General features: G+C 39.7%; 1 protein-coding gene across 1 annotated transcript in view; it reads left to right on the plus strand.

The window, feature by feature from the left end:
- Positions 1-3,211: 3,211 nt before the first annotated feature.
- The window catches only part of FSCN2 (fascin actin-bundling protein 2, retinal), a gene marked incomplete at both ends in the record, with an annotated part of 28,743 nt that continues 12,393 nt past the window's right edge, over positions 3,212-19,561 (plus strand). The window contains one exon of the mRNA XM_083351394.1: positions 3,212-4,031. Within this exon, the coding sequence (XP_083207520.1) occupies positions 3,212-4,031 (820 nt within the window). The remainder of the gene's footprint in view (positions 4,032-19,561) is intronic.

The following is a 19,561-nucleotide window of genomic DNA, read 5'->3' on the forward strand; positions in this document are numbered from 1 at the left end:
GCCGAATGTCAGAATCCATTTATATCACATTTCATAATTGTATAGGTAGAACAACGTGCTATTACTGGGGATTCTGCCATCTCTCCGAGTGGGGGGGAGAGGATGGTTACTAAAGCGATTTTCAAACAACAGGGGATGTTTTAACGGGGGAAGGGAGGGGGACAGACAGATATGGTTTGTGTCTTCATTTACAAGGGAAGCAATAACCATAAAACCAAGGAGAGTTCCCTTTCCCATGGAAGAACCTGACACCTAGCAACTGACGACAGCCTGACCAAATGGATGAGGGGAGGGGCTGGAATGGGAATGGTTTATATAGGATTGAAATGTAAGTTTTCTCAGATTCCGTCTTGTATTCCCACAATCGATTCCTTCCTAGTAAACATTTTCCTTTTGGACTAAACTTGCATCCAAGAGTTCTTATTTCCTAAGATGTGGATTGAGGTGGGTCCTGACAGAAATACTCTTTTAGCACCTGTACAAGTCAGGATGGGTGGCAAGTAAATTTAATAAAGGATGAGTTAAGGCTATCTCAAACATGGGCTGGGGTGAAATGAAATCAGGCACTCAGTTGAAAAAAGATGATGTATTTGTATTATGAGCAGAGGCCCATCCCAGAGTTGGCTATTAGAGAATGCTATAAAAGGGTTCAGTCTGTGCTCTTTGACTGGAACCAAACAAGGATGGTCCATATCATGATGTATGACATCAATCCTATACTCATCATTCTTAAACATTCCTATATTTAAAAAGGAATGTCCACTATTCTTCGTTCCTTCTGCAGCTTCTTTCACAAAATCCCCAAGAAAAACAAACTCTAGAAGTTTCTTATCTGAAGATTGAAATATCTGCTGAATTTAACAAGCTGCAAAGTTGCCTGGCTTGATGGCACTTGTAGGAGGGGAAAGTTTACTAAATTATATAGGGGCATTGTAGCAAAAATAAGTTGATTTTATTCATTTATTGAATTGGGTTATTTGAAGCCTCCTATCCAGCTAAAAGGGTTTTTAAAGCAGGCTGTGGCAAAGTACTGGTGTATCACTGGTGTCTCTAAGCCCATTGTTTGGCATTTCAGTGTTCCCTTGAATGGGTTGGAAATTTGATGTTTTAGACAACTTCTGTAATGTATTGCAATCCATGCAGCTAATAGAAAGTTCCCTCAATTGAGACAAAAATTGCTGTTGTTAAGCAAGGTGGATATTAAGTGAGTCAGAAACAATTTTACGTCTTTTTTGCCACAGCTGTTAAGTGAATCACTGCAGATGTTAAGTGAATCATGCTGTTGTTAACTGAATCTGGCTTCCCTCATTGACTTTGCTTCTCAGAAGCCTGCTGGGAAGGTTGTAAATGGTGATCACATGACCCCATGATGCTGCAACCATTGTAAATACATGCCAGTTGCCCAGCCCCCAAATTCTGATCAGGTGACCATGGGATTACAGGGACAGTTGTAAATGCGAAGTTGTAATTCACTTTTTTCCATGTTGTAACCTCAAATGGTCACTAAAGGAATGGTTGTAAGTTGGGGACCGTCTGTACTAGCATTACTCCCCACTATCTAGACTTAACTCATGCAGCACCCAAGCAGTGAATTGTTTGTTTTGCCCTACTTCAACTTTGCCCAAGAGTAATTTTCCTGTTCGTGTCTTACCACCAATTTCAACTCTGATCTCATGTCGTGCCTCTACCAATTCCCCATTCCGCCTTTATATCCTTAGAGTTTTCCCCAGTTTTTCTAATCTGAAAAGCATATTTTTCCATGGATGCAGAGAGTACAGAGGGAAGGAAGGGGTGAAAAAGCAACTAATGAAGTAGGCCAAGCGATTTTGCTACTGAGACAAAGGGCAAAATGGAAGGTGCGCATCCCTTGCCCTCTTCAACCTAGAAGCAGGTGGGTGCTTTTTTGTTTTCTATCTGGGAACGTGCACCTGAAAGCAACTAGCTAGCCTGGAAGCTTAGGAGAAATGCCAGATATTTTGGGATCTAGTAGCTAAAGAATCAGTCGCATTTTACCTAATGGAAAGTTGGAATCCATTGCAGATGATTGATTGATTAGATGCCATGAATTTGCTTCATAGCAACTCCATAAATATAGTATTTGGTGTAGCTTCCATTCTGTATTTTGAATAATTTCTGCTTTAGCAGATTCTGAGATTTTATGTTTAAATTAAACAGCATTTCTTTGAGATTTACTTATTCAAGACTTGGGTTTGCCATCCTGGCTGGCTCCATTTGCTTTATAGACTGCCCTGATTCAGCTTTTAGGTAGACCATTTCCTTTAACTTAAGGGATCCTGCAACTTTCCTTTTAAAAAAAGCTATGGATTTGGGGCTACTTAACAGATGGAGGCAAAGACTCTGAAGGAGGATAAAAGAATTACACTAATAGAATGGCCCTTTTAATTGTTAAGGAGATTAGAAGCTGGACCAAACAGGCATTCAGCTGGAAGGTGACCTACCACGTGGAATCAGAACCATGTAACTTTACACAGAGACAAAGAGGAATAAATCCTCCACGTAGAAAATCAACCATGAAGGCAGCAGGTTTGGTTGCAAGATACTATAGCTCTGAGATGTGAAGGAGTTAGGTAGGGAATCTATGAAACATTTAGAGATACTGAGACCGCAAAGGAAAAGAGACGGAGCTATAGTGCAGAACGCCACTATTGTAGAATACAAGATCCCACTGAAGAACACAGCTGATCAAAAGGCTATTGTACCACCTGTCAGCCCCCTTTCGTTGTGGCTTTTATGTAGAAGCTCCACTATTGGTTACAGGAGGCTGGCAGCTCATTGAAAGCTTTGTAATCCTAGCTGTGCTAATTAAGCAAAGCTGGTGCAGTGCTAAGTGCCTACTTTTTCCCCCATCCCTGCTGTGCTTGCACAGAGGAGGAGCAGGAGTAGAAGTTAATGTGAACAGTGCAGGAGAGAGCAATGCTGCCAGCTCAAGGAGGTGTGGAGGGCGGGGGAAAAGTAATGAACAAGATTGGTTGTATGGGCTGCAGATTAGATGAAGGAAAAGCTGCTGCAGACGGACCTGGAACTAGGGCATTTGCAGGTCACCGTGGTGCTTTGACTGAGATGTAAACGCTCATTTGTTTTAATCCAGATTCCTCAACTGTGAGGCTGGGCATACATTTGTACCTATTAATAACTGGGAAAACTTGACTTCCACATCAGACTTTAGGATTGTTTACTGTCTAAACTGAAGATGCCAACCAATGGGATTCACCAGGCCTTGAAGATCCAGTTTGGCTTAATCAATTCTGATAATCGCTATTTAACAGCAGAGCACTTTGGCTATAAAATCAATGCCTCGGCACCGAGTCTGAAAAGGAAGCAAATATGGAGCCTGGAACAGGATGGAGACAGTTCAGTAGTCTTCTTAAAGAGCCATCTAGGTCGGTACTTGTCTGCCAACAAGGATGGCAAAGTCTCCTGTGAAGCTGAGAAGCCAGAAACTGATGGGTGTTTTATCATTGTCACTCAGTCAGATGGACGCTGGGCGCTCCAGTCAGAACCATACAAGCGCTTCTTTGGTGGTTCTGAAGACAGGTTGTCCTGTTTCGCCCAAACCATTACTGAAACTGAGCTCTGGGTTGTACACTTGGCCATCCACCCCCAAGCTAATCTTCTGAGCGTTAGCAGGCGAAGGTATGCTCACCTCAGTGCCCAAGAAGATGAGATCTCTATTGACAGCAATATTCCTTGGGGGGTGGATTCGCTTATCACCCTTACCTTCCAGAACAAGAAGTATTGCCTACGAACCTGTGACAATCGCTACCTGCGCAACGATGGTATCTTGGTCCAGGAGCCAGACCGCCATTCAGGTTATACCCTGGAATTCAAGGCAGGAAAGTTGGCCTTCAAGGATTGTGATGGGAAATACCTAGCACCAGTGGGACCTACGGGCACTCTAAAATCTGGCAGGAGCTCCAAGCCAGGCAAAGACGAACTCTTTGATCTGGAAGAGAGTCACCCACAAGTCGTTTTCATGGCTTCCAATGGCAGATACGTCTCCATCCGTCAAGGTAATAAATCCATCCCTTTCTGCTTTGTGGGGCTGCCCTTGGCCGGGCAATGTTTCTCTCCCATTTCAGTAACATGCTTAGATGTGCCTAATGGTTTGTCTACCTTGCAATTGGGAAATATGCTTGGGTTTGCTTAACTGTGGCTGGCAGTACTTACAGTTTCTGGAGATTTTTTGGCATTTGATTTTCTAGAGCTTTTTGGCAGTCATCTTTCTATGCTTCACTACATCTCTGAACCTGAAGGGAAAGGGCATAAAATTTCATGACTCTGTAACAATTCTTGATTTTCATCAGTGCACTGATTGGTTCACGGAATGTGATAAAATTCTAGCATAGAATATTTGACATGTTGCTTGAATCCAATCACTGTAAATTGTAACTTTTGGTTTACATGATGTATGAACCCTGACACCACAAATCATAGCTTTAATATAATGGATGTGAGGGACGGGTGTCTGAGCTGTGAAAAGTACAGATTACCTCAATTGTACAAAGGGGATGTGAATCCAAGAGGTATTATCAGCAAGAGCTGGGCTAGGATTTAAGAATGAAGGACATTCACCAAAGTGAGCAGCCATAGAGCGTCCTGGAGCTTTGTTGCAGCTGTCAGCTAATTGTGTGTTAAACTGAGTCTCTCCGGTCTGTGCAATAATGTTAAAAACTCCACAGTATCAGTTAGCATTTCTGCTGTTGGTTCTTAGACAAGAAAGTGACATTCTGAGTCCTGCCACAGTAGCTTCTTTTGAATTAGCAAGTTGTTGCAAAGGTGGGGTAATTTAGCCCACATCAGCCTCAGCTAAAGTGGCTTATACCTGCTTTGGGGAACTCTCAGGATTCACTCCCAGCCCAGGGGGGGAATCAGTTTCTCCAAAGGCAAAATGAAGGATAGGAAAGATGAAGGATAGGAAAACACATGCAGAAGGGGGGGAAAAGCTTGTTTTCCGATAACAGAAAAACATTGGGAGGATTTCCCTGTCTTCACTGTGTAGCCATCAGATTGCAGCTTCTGTGTGTGAATGGAGGGGCTGCTGTCTGAAATAGGTGTGAGGCTCTCTCTGGATGGAGTAGATCTCATTAACTGGCCTCTGTTTCTGTCCAGACACAAAAGACTGAAAAATCAAATAGAGAATAGAAGTGTTTCTCAAAGTGCCTGAGAACCTGATTGAAAAACGGAGAGATTTCAGATCCCTTGATAAAGGATCTAGGATCTGAAGTGTTTGTCGTGTACAAGAAATATTTCTCTGGTACATCATCTGGCTTTCTTTGACACACAAGAGAGAGGCCCATAAGGAAAACAAATGCGTCCCTAGATATCACCCACCTAGTGTGGCATTCTTTGGTACAAGAGCTGTTGCGTAAGTATGATTTGTGCAACAGCTGTCCCAAAGCTTCTATAAATTTCAGCTCCGCACAAAGAATATGCTCATTATGTTTCATTTACTTCTGTGCCATTAAGTGATAGTACTTAGAGAATATCTTCCAATTCCTTCCTTCCTGATTTAAATCAGTCCAATAATCTCAGTGAGACTTGAGATCAGCTTTTCTGGTTATCTTGTTTTGGGTGCTGTCCGTAACTCAGAGCTTATCAGCCATAAAAATAAAACTCATTCCTAAAAATCAATCTCATTTTATACTTTTGCTTTACAAATTTTTCAGGATGAATCAAGAGGGTTTTTATTTAGTTCATATTTTATTTATTTTATGTTTTATTTTATTTTATTATTATTTTATTTTATTTTATTTTATTTATTTTATTTTATTTTATTTTATTTTATTTATTTTATTTTATTTATTTTATTTTATTTTATGTTTTATTTTATTTTATTATTATTTTATTTTATTTTATTTTATTTTATTTTATTTTATTTTATTTTATTTTATTTATTTTATTTTATTTTATTTTATTTTATTATTTTATTTTATTTTATTTTATTTTATTTATTTTATTTTATTTTATTTTATTTTATTTTATTATTTTATTTTACCACCCATCTTCCTCTTATCCCTCTACCATCTACTGAGGAATTATGACATTTACCTGCTTAAATATAAAGTGCCCAACATTACTGAAAGTGCTTTCCTCTTTCATCTCAGAGCTGAATTTTGGAATATGAGAAACCAAAGCTCATGAAATAACTTTTTCATATGGCTACAGGACAACTCTTATGTAGCTGTGGTAATTTGATTGATCAACCCCAGAGCAATATTCTCCTTTAGTCATCAACCCATAGTTTATGCCTCCCTGGCATGGCTTCCATTCTGCTCCTAATCGTAAACAAAATAATCTGTTGAAGAAAACCTTTTGCAGATTTAAATGTTCGGTAGTGCTTTCTTCTAAAAAAATGTGTGGGAATATTATGTGATGTCAGGCGCAAAGAACCAGGAACACTCACTGAGCTCAAAGCACTGAACAGTTTATTATTGTTACCTATATACAAGAATCTGGTCAATTAATGGGTTAGGGTTAGGGTTAGGGTTCATGGAAAGCTAAACTTAGGTCTCCTGTGGGAGTGCAAAGATTCCAAATTGATATGTTTAACCCTGCCTTCCAGCTCAGCTCAGCTTGATCATCTATATATGAACAGTGAAATTATTGTCTATCCTTCATCCCATGTCTTCCTCATTTCTTCTCCTGAACACCCAAGATCCTAAGAACAACTGAACATGTCTACTGAGTGCATATGGTATCTCCTTTTCCTAGAATTCCAAAAACTTTTAAAAATTCCAAATGCCACTCTGAAGCTAACTCAATACTTTTTGTTTTCAAAGCACAAGGGATATTTTTCTGTGGGTACCCAGAGGTGGGTGATCTACCTGAAAACAAATGTTTCTAACAAAATCTTATTCCCACGTGCCCATAAGACAATGCTGATTCTCCAAGGGAAGCAGGAGTACAAAGTCAACCACACAATTTCCAGCAGATAATGTTTGAAGCACTCTTGTCTATGTGCAATTTCTTTCTACATTAATATCTTAGCTGACCACATAGATGTGATTATTAAAAGTTTTATACAACTGCCAGCTTATTTTATTACTGCTTCTCAGGAAAATCATGAGCTTTCTTTCAAAGAACATAGCAATCTAAAAATGTTTTGTACTTCTGGAAATTCTTTTAAAAAAGAAACTCTACATAAATATTCAAATAATTTTCATACATGGGATTTTCTTTGTGCTGTCTTCATCTTTTTAATGGAGAAGAGCACCTTATATTGAGTAATGAATCCAAAATTGCACCCCATTTGGATTGGTGAGTTGAAAGCTATTAACCACAGTACTTTGATCGCCCACAGTAACTGAGCAATAATTACCTCAGTTAGTCTGCCTAACAACAGCATGGATCATATGATGCATTAGACCAGGGGTCCCCAACCCCCGGTCCATGGACCAGTACCGGGCCGCGGCATGTCAGCAACCGGTCTGCACAAACAAGGAAAGCCCCATCCACAGGATGCAGGCAGTACACAAAACCACACCCCCTCCGGTCCATGGGAAAACCTCTCTCCATGTAACTGGTCCCTGGTGCCCAAAAGATTGGGCATTAGACTACTCCGTTTCCAGTATGATGCCAACTTTTATGTTTGTACTAGTTTTCTGCTATAACAGAATTCCATCACGCAACATTGAGCGTGATGGAATACTGGGAAAATTATCTGTTGTTTCATATATAGAAGAGACATAGAAATACAGCAGACTATCTCTTTCCCTACTCCCAAAGCTAACCAAATTGATGTGAATAAATGTTTTCTTGCTATCTGTCATCTCCATCATCAAATATCTGACTGTGATTTTTCAAGCTCTAAAGTCTCTTAGTAGGAAGAAGCAAAGTACATAAAAGTCTATGGAGATTCTCAGTCATCCAGGTCATGGTTGTCGCCAAGGTAGTTTTTCAAGAAGCAACTGGACTTCCTTGTTTTCATTTGAAGACATTTTGCTGAAGAAGCTTCTTGGATGAGAAGCGAAACGTCTTCAAAGAAAAACAAGAAAGTCTAGTTGCCTCTTGAAAAAGCACTTTGGGGACAAAGTACTGTAAGTAAAACTTTTTTTGTGCCATGAAGATCAATGGGCATTTCACTTTCTATATTAAGGTATCATTGAAATATGCAGGTAACCCAGCAGATGATTTCTTTAACTACTTAGTAGACCTTTATTACTGTGCTCTAATTTGCATCTTCTCTGTCACAGCTGTAAGGGGAAAAAAATTCTTAGTGTTCCTGTAGTTTATGAAAGACAATTGCTGTTTGAATGGGCAAATTCAACCCATTTAACACACTATGGCAGGGGTAGGCAACCTCGGCTCTTTTATGACTCATGGACTTCAACTCCCAGAATTCCTCAGTCAGCATAGCTGCATAGCTGACTCAGGAATTCTGGGAGTTGAAGTCCATGAGTCATAAAAGAGCCAAGGTTGCCTACCCCTGCACTATGGTAAATTGTCCATTCCTTATCATTGAGAACAAACCTAAAAAGAAGAAATAGTCAGCAATTTAAAATGATAATAACTGAATCATGTTACCAGCAAACCAAAGGAATCATATAATTGATTTAAATCTGCTTGGAAAAGAGAACCCTTGCTCCTTTTCCCATAGAAAAATGAAACATACATGAATCATTGTTCTTTTTAATGTTATTTTTAAGAGTCCAGGTGAGTTGAATGCTTCTCTTTTTCTGATCTTTTGGCCAGGGTAAAACAAATTGAAATTCCATGCTTACAGCCACAGCTGTACAACCAGAAGACCTAAGGCATATAAGATTGCCAATTTCTGAATCGGAGTCCAATAACTACTCTTTCATGGCAGTGATGTATGGCAATTCACAGGGAATAAAATGTTATTTTCTGCATGAAAAGAAATCACTTGCTGGCTTCTGCACACAAAATCCTCTGGGAGCCAGGGTTTATATATTTTATTCTGTTCAGACATTTACATATTTTATTCTCACATTTCTTGAACATGATATATGAATGAGAAAATTAAGAAAAGATCTAGGAGGTCCAAAATGTACATTAGATATTGAAAGATAAGCTATGAAAGCGAAAAGCAAAACAAAAGGCAATATGCATGCCACATTTTCTTCCCAGTACTGTACTAATCAGAGCTCTGAAAACTATTGCAGATAGTCTTCATATGTTTTATCTTATTCTTTGTAAAACTGTGTAGTTCATGAAGCCTAAAAGCTTACTTTTTTAAAAAAAAAAAGAGAAACAACTGAAATCAGTAGATATTCTGAAAAAACACAGGTTTCTTGATTACAGAACTCCGATCTCTAGCAAATACTCCTTGTTGCTCAGTTTGGTCCTAGTGAAGCCAGGAATACAGCAGATCACATGGTTTCGAAGAGAACACCCACACAGAGACTCTGCACATAACATGGGTGCCACGTCCCTGGCTTCACAATGTTGTCCTCTGTCTTTGGCAGCTGATCCAATTAACTTCTGGCTGAAGTGTGGATGCAGGAAGAATGTGAAGCAGAGTTTTCAGAATTGGAGTTGGGCAGGATGGTTCTTCCATTGGCAGGAAAACTTGCCTTATCCAGCATCCCAGCTTTCTGACTCCTTTTTCATTTTGGTGAAGGTATTAGGAACTGTATTATAGATCAGGAGTCCCCAACCCCTGGGCCGTGGACCAGTACTGGGCCGTGGCATGCCCACAACCAGTCCGCACAAACAAGCAAAGTCCCATCCATGGGATGCAGGCAGCACACAAAACCACACACTCTCCAGTCCGCAGAAAAACCTTTCTCCACAGAACTGGTCCCTGGTACCCAAAAGGTTGGGGACCTCTTGTTATAGATTATATTCCCCTGCCCAAATTCAGTCATACATATAGATGTGTATAAAGATAGGCCTATATATCTATATACATCTTTCTATATATTGATGTAGAGCCAATTTGATGTGATGGTTAAGACATCAGATTAGAAACCGGGAGACTGAATTCTAATCCCATTTTAGGCACAAAGCCATTTGGGTGATCTTGGGCCAGTCATTTTCTTTTAGCCCTAAGAAGGAGGCAATGGCAAACTACTTCTGAAAAACCTTGCCAAGAAAACTGCAGTGGCTTACTGGCACACAGTAAGTAGAAACAGGAAGTACCACACTGCCCAAGGGCTAATGTTAATTTGCTGTATGCCAATTTCCTTGGGGAGTTGATCTCAGATGGACAGCAAAACAAAGCATGGAGGGAAGATCACCATACCACATGGAGGCCCCTATCCAAAAGTATGTGGTGATAGTATCGTCTATATTCATTTGAAACCTGTGATATCTAATGTGCTATGGAATTTGTTTCCTATGGTTAGTGGCAAAATTATTTTTTTTTAGAGGTTATCATACAAATGGTTGGAATTTTGCCTTTTAAATTAAATGAAACCTTGGGGTTAGTGGCTTGTCAATTTGGAGAAAAACTACTCATTGCCTACTGTAAACATGGAGTTCTGATGCTGAGCGTGAAGTGTGTGTGTGTGTGTGGGGGGGGGGGAAACTGTCAACCAAACAATTCCAATAGTTTTACATGATTGCAGTGTCCTTAATGTCTGTCTATGAACTTGTCTATAGCTGAGTCAGTTTCTGCAATTAGAGCTGCAGCTGGTTTTGTTGCATGGGATCCAGACACTTTTGCTATTATATGTCTCTGGGAATTGGGAGAAATGTTGCATTTCCTGAGCAATTGAAAACAGTCTGGATTTACCAATTGTGCTAAACTCTTTTTGTTTACCCTTGGCTTTATAACAGACCTGAAAGATATGCTTTCTCCCTTCTCACCCTCAGGGCCATTATCACCAGCTGTTGTGTGAGAAAGATCTCTGAAATGAGAATTTGGAGGGAAGACCTTCCCATAAACAGCAGATTAATCTTAATTCCTACATATTTCCTCTGTATTGCTTTAAATCCACTTTGGATCCTCCTTTTCCCAATCTCGTCTACCAGCTTTACACATATAGTTCATTTTCAGAAAGCCAGTTCCATTTTCCCCCCAAAATAGTTACTCCGTTTTAAATTCAATCCAATTCAAATAACACCATTTCACAAGTTGGCAATAGCTGTATGATATACTGCAGAGAATGGTGTTAATGAACAAACAAAAGTTTGGAGGAAAAGATGTCCAACATTCTGAATGAATATGATCTATGGGGGGAGGAGGGGGGAAATAGGAATTGTTAGGTGAGGTTTAGGCGTAAGTCTATTCACGTGTACTCATGGCAAAGGAATGAATTAAAAAGCATGACTGGTTTGATTGTTCATGATGAAAGATTTAGAGAATTAGCAAAGAATACCAGGATGATGACAGCATGAAACAGTGGATCTCGATTAAAAAAAATAATGAGTATGAAAGAAAAGGAAGCGAAAGAACTTAGAGTGAAAGTAGCACAACGGCAGGAAGAGAAAGTATGAGATAGATTAATCTCACAGTAGAATGAATGGAAACGGGACACCACAGAAAGAAGATGTTGCCATCTCAGCTTTTCCGTTCTAAGCCCACTTCCTTCCTAGGCAAATGACTCTAGAGCTTTGCTATTTCTAAGAAGTTGGGATGAATTCCAGAAGCCATGCTCTGCAGGCTTTCTGTACTTAGCTTGGCTTAGCCTTAGAGGAAGTGTATGATCATGTGACTAAGTAGGAAGCCTGGGATGTTTTGCACAAATACTGAGTTGAAGAGCAATTGCTGGATGCAATAAGTGCACTATACGATGGAAACAAAGCATGCATCCTAATTAATGAAAAGTTTAGTCAAGTTTAGTCAGCATTTGAACAAGGAGTAAAACAAAGGTGTGCAATGTTTTCTTGATTATTTAATGTATTTATGGATGCTTGTAGTAACTGTAGAGGTATGTTGTTGTTTGTAGGTCTGTGTGAAGATCTGTATATACGGTAGTATGTGTCTACCTCAGATCCATACTCCTTGTTACATCATGCAATCTAACATTCATAGCAAATCCTTCAGTCAACAATGCAGCAAAATCTATACCCCAAATAGACCCATAGAGTAATACAGATTTGCCAACAACATACCTCTAGAGTTAAATATAAGCATCCATAAATATATTAGATGATCATGGGAACATTACACATTTTAAGTGTTTGATAGAAAAATGGAATAATAGCAAGTTACACATAAAAGCTGGAAAAAAAACCCAGAGCAAATGGATTAATTAGTCTACTTTGATGGAACATTTAATAAAGATTGGGAAATGGATGGAAAATTTTTAAGACATGCACTTGTTGGTAGGAAGGGCTGACTGAAGCAAAAATAGATGTGGATAAGGACATGCTTCTTCCCATTTTGTTATATGGAAACAAACACTGGATATACGAGGAGAAACAAAACAGTAAATTAAATGCAAAGAAAAAAGGAGGATTTATGAAGTGCATTGTAGAAACAGGAGGTAGCTTAAACACTCTAAGGGTGATGAATGAATTTGGATTGAATACAAAATAAATTAGCTCGTATGAAAGAAATAAACAAAGATGGTTTGATCATTAGTGAGAATAAATGCAGCAGAAGAGCAGGATGGACCAAAAAAAGTCATGACTGGATGGAGCCAATGAGATTTTCCAAGAGAGGTGAAAAGTTTAAAAGGCAACCTATGAACCTTGTACTTAAAGCAAGGAGATTTGTAGGACAGAAAGGTATGGAATGGAGAGATATGGTGTTAAATGTGAAGTAGTTATAGCTATTTCTCTTTCTTTCTCTTATCTCATGCCTTTAGTTTCTTTGCTGTGTTTTACTCTTTTTTCTGCATGTTGGTAACATTGCTCACCTAAGAAAGAGAGAGAAAATCTGTTTTGCGTTGATGAATAAAATATGCTTTCGGGGACAAAAGTGTAAATGTATGTTGGAAAGCTATGAAGCTAGCTTCTTCTTGCAAGGAGGAGATATCAGCCTTTCACAACTTGTCACATTGGCAGTGTATCTAACTGACACAATTCTCAGCCAGAATAACTTTCTGAGAGCTGCAGTTGCAACACATATAGAGGATGCCATATTGAGAAAAGCAATGTTAGGGTGTCAAATCAATAGCAGTCACAGCCCACCATTCTCAACTAGCCTGTTTTTATCTTTTTGGCATATCTGAGTCACTTCCACCAGGGCTGCAGGACACCAGAGATGCCAGTATGTTGGTAAGCGCACAACATGTACAAAAAGCCCTCCTTTGGGCTATTCCAAGGAGGTTGGGGAAAGGGGGTATCCATGGTTCATTGCTGCAGAGAGGCATGATTTCAAGTAGACAATGGAGAAGGTAGCAATGTTTTCAATTAGAAGGATTAACTGGTCAAGTCAACTATGTGGATTCAACCAAATTCCTGCAGTCTGTGTCTATGTGCATGTATGAATGTGGTCTTCCAGAGATATGCATGGTGTGTGTGTGTGAAAAGGTTTGCAATGAACTTGGATAAATTTGTAACATTTAGCATGCTTACTAAGCTATAGTTTGGTGAAAATTGCCCCCTCAAACAAACATAGATCATTTCCCTATGTCTGAGTTAAAATGATATCTACCATTCCTAGAGGCAACAGAAAACTATACATGAATAAAATTTGCTCTTCTCCTTTGCAGTCTCTTATTTTGCCTGCAGGCACAATGTCAGCAATTGTACGGCATTTATTAATAGCATACAGTACATATTAAGGACAATGGTGAAATCCTCCAGCCTTTACTCCTTCCTGCCATCAGATGTTACCAGTCCAGAACAAACATCAAGCAATTGCTTTGGCATAGGCTAGAGCTAAGGGACAAAGTGAGTTGTGAAAGATAACTGGACCTGTAAGTTTAAGTATTTGTCAAGACTCCCCCTGTATTTATGTAACTGCAGGTGCATTCAGAGGGAGACTATTGTTGAAATAGCACTTTTTTAAGAAGGCCAGATCCTGCAGTTGAAACTGACTTTGGCCACCTAATGAGAAGGAAGGACTCACTGGAGAAGAGCCTAATGCTGGGAAAGGTTGAGGCCAAGAGAAGAAGGGGACGACAGAGAATGAGGTGGCTGGATGGAGTCACTGAAGCAGTAGGTGTGAGCCAAAATGGACTCCAGAAGATGGTAGAGGATAGGAAGGCCTGGAGGAACATCGTCCATGGGGTCACGATGGGTTGGACACGACTTCGCAACTAACAACAACAAACCATTTGCAAACAGAGTCTGGTCATCAGCTGACACATATTTAACCCTGGCTGGAAAAGTGCTATTTCTATGTTCAAAAAGGGCCGGAACAAATATTGACAAGTGCAAAGACTGGACAGTTTTGCCATGAAGCAGCAGAGAATTCTCTTGGAGAAGCTGCTGATCCAGAGACCAGGTGGCTCCAGAAGGATAATCTGGTTTGAAGGAAGGCCCAGATATTCCCACTGCCCAAAGCAGAGGAAGACAGTAAAGAGAGGTGATGTTGGAGGAACAAAAGAATATGCACCAGTCTACTAATAAGCACCACATCAATCCTACCCCTCAATTGACTCTGGTACTGATCGAAGGATTGAGGAAATGTTTTTGCTGGTGTCTATGGCAAAGCATAGAACAGAATAAAATGGAGAAAAACTAATTATTCTAACTTTAAAGTTCATTGTTATAAATGTAATCTAAATATCAATCTGCAGATCAGATAGTCTATATCCTCATTAATGAGGGATGCTGTTAGTCATGTATATAGACCCAGAGTCAGATTATCCCAGACTCTCCGTGCCACATATAGAAAATGGTGTTGTGTTGTAATCTTGCAAAGAGAAACAGAAACAGAGAAGTCCATGGAAAGAGGCTGAGTACAAGTCAGATTTTTCACTGTCTCAGCAGACGCTGATTAATGTTGGGAATCGCTGAGAAGCTGGAGAAGTCTAGAAATTTGAAGCAAAGGGCCATATGTCTTGGGAAGCCTTGTATTTCTGCAGAAAGGAACAATCGCCCTCTAATCAAATATCTGCACTACAGTTTTAAATGTCTATTTTGTGTGTTTTGTATATCTTATTTTCTTTATCTCACTGGACAAGTTATGGAATTGAGCATTTAATTTCAGTGTCTGTCTGTCTATTCAAATATGCAGATTGCAATTCTTGGATGGCTAATTTAGAATTACAACAAAAAGGAATAAAAGCTATAAATATAAAACTGCAAAAACACAACATATGCAGCATACACTTAACACCAAAGTATACTTCAGGCATAGTCATGAAAATGAGAATTTTCAGGTGCCCTGTAATATTTTGAACACTCCAGATTGGAGAGATTTTTTTTGTATTTTTGCCTGGAATATTGCCTTTCCTTAGATTTTTAAAAACTAATTGGCAGCCTAGGAAGGAAAGACTGAAACCTCCAGTTACCATACCTCTATAATAGATGACTAAGAGGTGGCTCTATTAAAATTATTCAAATGTTTGTATTTTGATTTTTTGAATTTTCAAAAAGGTGCATACTATCCCTCTTGTACACTGGGATTAGAAGCTAAATGCCCTGTGAGACATCTTTTAGAAGAGGTAGTGGAAACAGGTGCTATTAAGCTACTACCCCCCCCCAAAAAAAAGGTGGGGTGGGTGGTGGAGAATCAGGATGTAAAGACCCAGGGGAATTCTAGAAGGAGGTTTGGGTATAGTGCTTCTCATCTTCTTCCTTCATAAATCTCCCCATGCAATCTCTATGCTTTGTTGATGTTGCTGAAGATGCTGGAATATTCTTAGCTCCCGCTGGCTACTTTAAGCAGCTGGATATGTGTGCACATGTGCATGTGGATGTTGTCAGCCCCTTCCCTCTCTTCATCTGCAGGAGAGCTGGGGAAGGTTGCAGATAACATTTCATCCTTTCTTTCAATTAAGCTGGTAGGAACCTCAGGAGTTCTCTTCCTATCCTTTCATCTAGAAGAGCAGAGAAAGAAAAATCACACTTTGATATTAACTTTGAGAGAGGAGACAACTGTTAGCTATTCAAGTCTCAAAACTCACCTTCTCAGCCCCACTATAGCTTAAGGAGACTGATTAGCAGGAAGTTTTCTCCCTATCAGGTGATATTCAGTAGGAAGATCCAGAAATATCCGCCATTTTCCTTGTCGCCATTTAATATGTTCGGGTAGCACCATCTTCCCTGTTTCTGTAACAGAATAAGATTTAGCTATTGAGGCAGTGCTATTTATGTCAATATATTTTTCGGATCTCTTGGGGAAAGGAGGATTACATATTAATGCAGCCATGAGAAATAACTGCATATCCCTTACTCTAGAGTGAAAAGCAGCTTCAGGAGCAATTTTGAAAGAAAAATAACAAAAAGTTAAAAGTCTCTGCTATTATTGCTGCTTTGAGAAAAATGGGGAAATCTGCTTCATTTTTAATAGCACAAACATTTAAAAAATGCATGCTGTATAAATTTTCCATGCCGTATGGGGCTCCCACACCTTCTAATCATTGATGTGTGAGTAGATCCCATTAAATTCACATTAGAAAATGCAGGAAGACCAGACTAATGAAAATATAAAAAGGTCAGAGAGGAGCTAAATTTTGAGCAAAGCTGATTGGCTGGAAAAGGTTGCCAATGGAATGATCAGGCCAGGGGGATTACCTGACCAATGGGCTTTTACCTTCCTGTCAATTTGAGTATCCTGCAAAATAGTGCTAAAAGGAGAACAGAACTCTGTGCCTACAAGGAGAGAAACTTCTCTTTCCTATCCACCCCTCAGTGTTCAAATGATACCCATCACTGCTGTGATTTTTAAATTTGTATTGATTAGATTTATATCTTATCTACACTGCTTTGTAGCATTATTCCCCTAACAATCCTATGGAATACATTGGGCTGGAAGTAATGGGTCCCAAATCACCCAGTGAGAGTCTCACTTGGTGAGACAGAGGCTAGAACAGGGGTCCCCAACCCCCGGTCCGTGGACCAGTACCAGGCCGCGGCATACCAGCAACTGGTCTGCACAAACAAGCAAAGCCCCATCCGCGAGATGCGGGCAGCATACAAAACCACGTACCCTCCCGTCCGTGGAAAAACCTCTCTTCACGTAATTGGTCCCTGGTGCCCAAAAGGTTGGGGACCTCTGGGCTAGCATCTGGTTTTCAAAATGCCACTCCTCAACACTATAACTAGTATGTCACACAGGCTCTTAGAATATTATGATTTCAAGTGGCACATGCATTTGTTCAAAAATCAACGTATAACCACTTATATATTCTATGTCTGTTCTCTCCCTATATTCCATCCCTTTCCAGCTGTTGGCTGATACTTTCTGATAGTTGTTCCTGCAATCTGTATTCTTCTACTATATGCTTGTCTTAATCTTTGTGTTTGCTTCAGTACTTCTTTTTGATTACTTCCATCTACTTACATGTATCCATGCACACACACTTTGTGTGTGTAAAAGCTCAGTATATAAAATACAGATAGTCCTCGATTTACAAACACAAGCCTAGTTAGCAAGACAGTTGTTAAGTGAGTTTTGCCTCATTGTATGAGCTTTCCACAGTTAAGTAAATCACTGCAGTATAGTTAATTTAGTAACATGGTTGTTAAGTGAATCTAGCTTCCCATTGACTTTGCTTGTCAGAAGGTTGCAAAAGGTGATCACTGCAACGGTCATACATACATGTCAGTTGCCAAGTTCGCAAATTTTGATTATGTGACCGCAGGGATGCTATAACAGTCTTAAATGTAAAAAACAGTCACGTCACTTTTTCAGTGCCATTGTAACTTAAAACAATCACTAAACAAATAGTTATAAGTTGAGGATTTACCTGTACTGAATTTCAAAGAAGTGATAAAATAAAAAATAGCACAAATGGGGGTGTGATAAAGGGAAAATTTAAAAAGGTGACAAAAACAAACAAAAAATACATAAAGAAATACAATAGACAGAGGAACATCTGATTTTTTTCAGTAGAGATACAAATATACAATATAGGTAAAGGTAAAGGTAAAGGTTCCCCCGCACATACGTGCTAGTCGTTTCCGACTCTAGGGGCCGGTGCTCATCTCCGTTTCAAAGCCGAAGAGCCAGCGCTTGTCCGAGGACGTCTCCGGGGTCATGTGGCCGGCATGACTGGACGCCAAAGGCGCACGGAACGCTGTTACCTTCCCACCGTAGTGGTCCCTAGTTTTCTACTTGCATTTTTACGTGCTTTCGAACTGCTAGGTTGGCAGAAGCTGGGACGAGTAACAGGCGCTCACTCTGTTACGCGGCACTCGGGATTCGACCCGCCAAACTGCCAACCTTCTGATCGACAAGCTCAGCGTCCTAAAAATCAAATTGTTTACACACAGGAGATCAACAGTGGAAAACCCCCTTGCTGTGGACAGTATTCTCCTCAATTCATCAGCTCTTCAACTTAAGATCATATTCAACTTGTTGTAGGTTTTGAACTGCTAAAAATGCAGTGGGTCTCTTGCAGTCCCCTGCCAGTAGTAGATTACCTCACAGGCTGCAAGTCATCATCCCTGATCCAAATCCTTTAAAGATTATGATTGCCATGGTACCAAGAAATGGCTTGCCTCACCACATATCCTGTTTGACTTCGATTGTCCCAGTTTTGCACCCTGATTGTTCTAGCTTGTATACCACAAAAAACAAAACAAAACAGTAAAGCAGGGCTAAGGATCTGGTCCCACTTTCCTTCCTCTTCTCTTGACTTTCAAGTCCAATTTATTCTGCTTTTCCATCACTCTGAGGAGAAACAGGTGAAAATGCTTGATATTTAGATTCCCTGAAAGGCCTTGAGTTCGCTTGATACAAACTGTGACCAGTTTTTGAGAATATTGTACAAATATCAGCTAATCTGTAAGAGTCAAAATGACACTGTAGTTTACGACTACCTGAAATCTTGTATATAAACAGAGTATGATTAAAATTAGAATAGCAATCTCCATTTATAAGGCAGACTTTCTCCTGCCTTTAGATTTTTTTAACCTTTCTCCAATATTGACACAGCGTTTTGTGGAAATGCAAGTTTCCTTTTGTTGCTTGTCCTTCAGAGAGTGGAAATAACACAACAATCCCATCCCCAATGTTACACTTATCCCTCTGAGTATGAGGATGTAGTCTACTACTTCATGTTTCATCTCACACTACCCATCATCCATATTCCCAATGATCTGTAAAGCTCTAGTCTGCATGTCCCCCCACTTCCCTACGATAAAATTTAAGTTGCTATCAGCTCTGTTTCCCTACCAAACATATCACTGGATTTATAGAGGAAGGCACTGCTTAAAGAATTTGCCACTCAGAAATATTTACCCAGGTAGCTCAATGTACACATCATAATCCACAACCTCTAAAGCCTCTTTAGGGAACTCCGCAGTGCTTTCCGGGTTTATGATTTAGTTTTACTTGCAGTGTCCTCCCAAACATCACAATCTACGGTTCTTTTATACTCTTTGAAGTATCCTTCCCATCCAGATAAGGCTCTCTAGCATACGTGAGATGCTGCTGGTGTTATAACAATGCAACTCCTAGTGTTTTCTCTGAGGCACCCCTCGGAGATACAAATTGTTCTCCTAGGCTCCACAACCAGAGTACAGTGATCTTGAATATTCTGTCTTTAATCTTACTCTATTGCTTGCCAAT

The sequence above is a fragment of the Vipera ursinii genome, assembly GCF_947247035.1.
Source record: "Vipera ursinii genome assembly, chromosome: 2".
Classification (NCBI taxonomy): Eukaryota; Metazoa; Chordata; class Lepidosauria; order Squamata; family Viperidae; genus Vipera; species Vipera ursinii.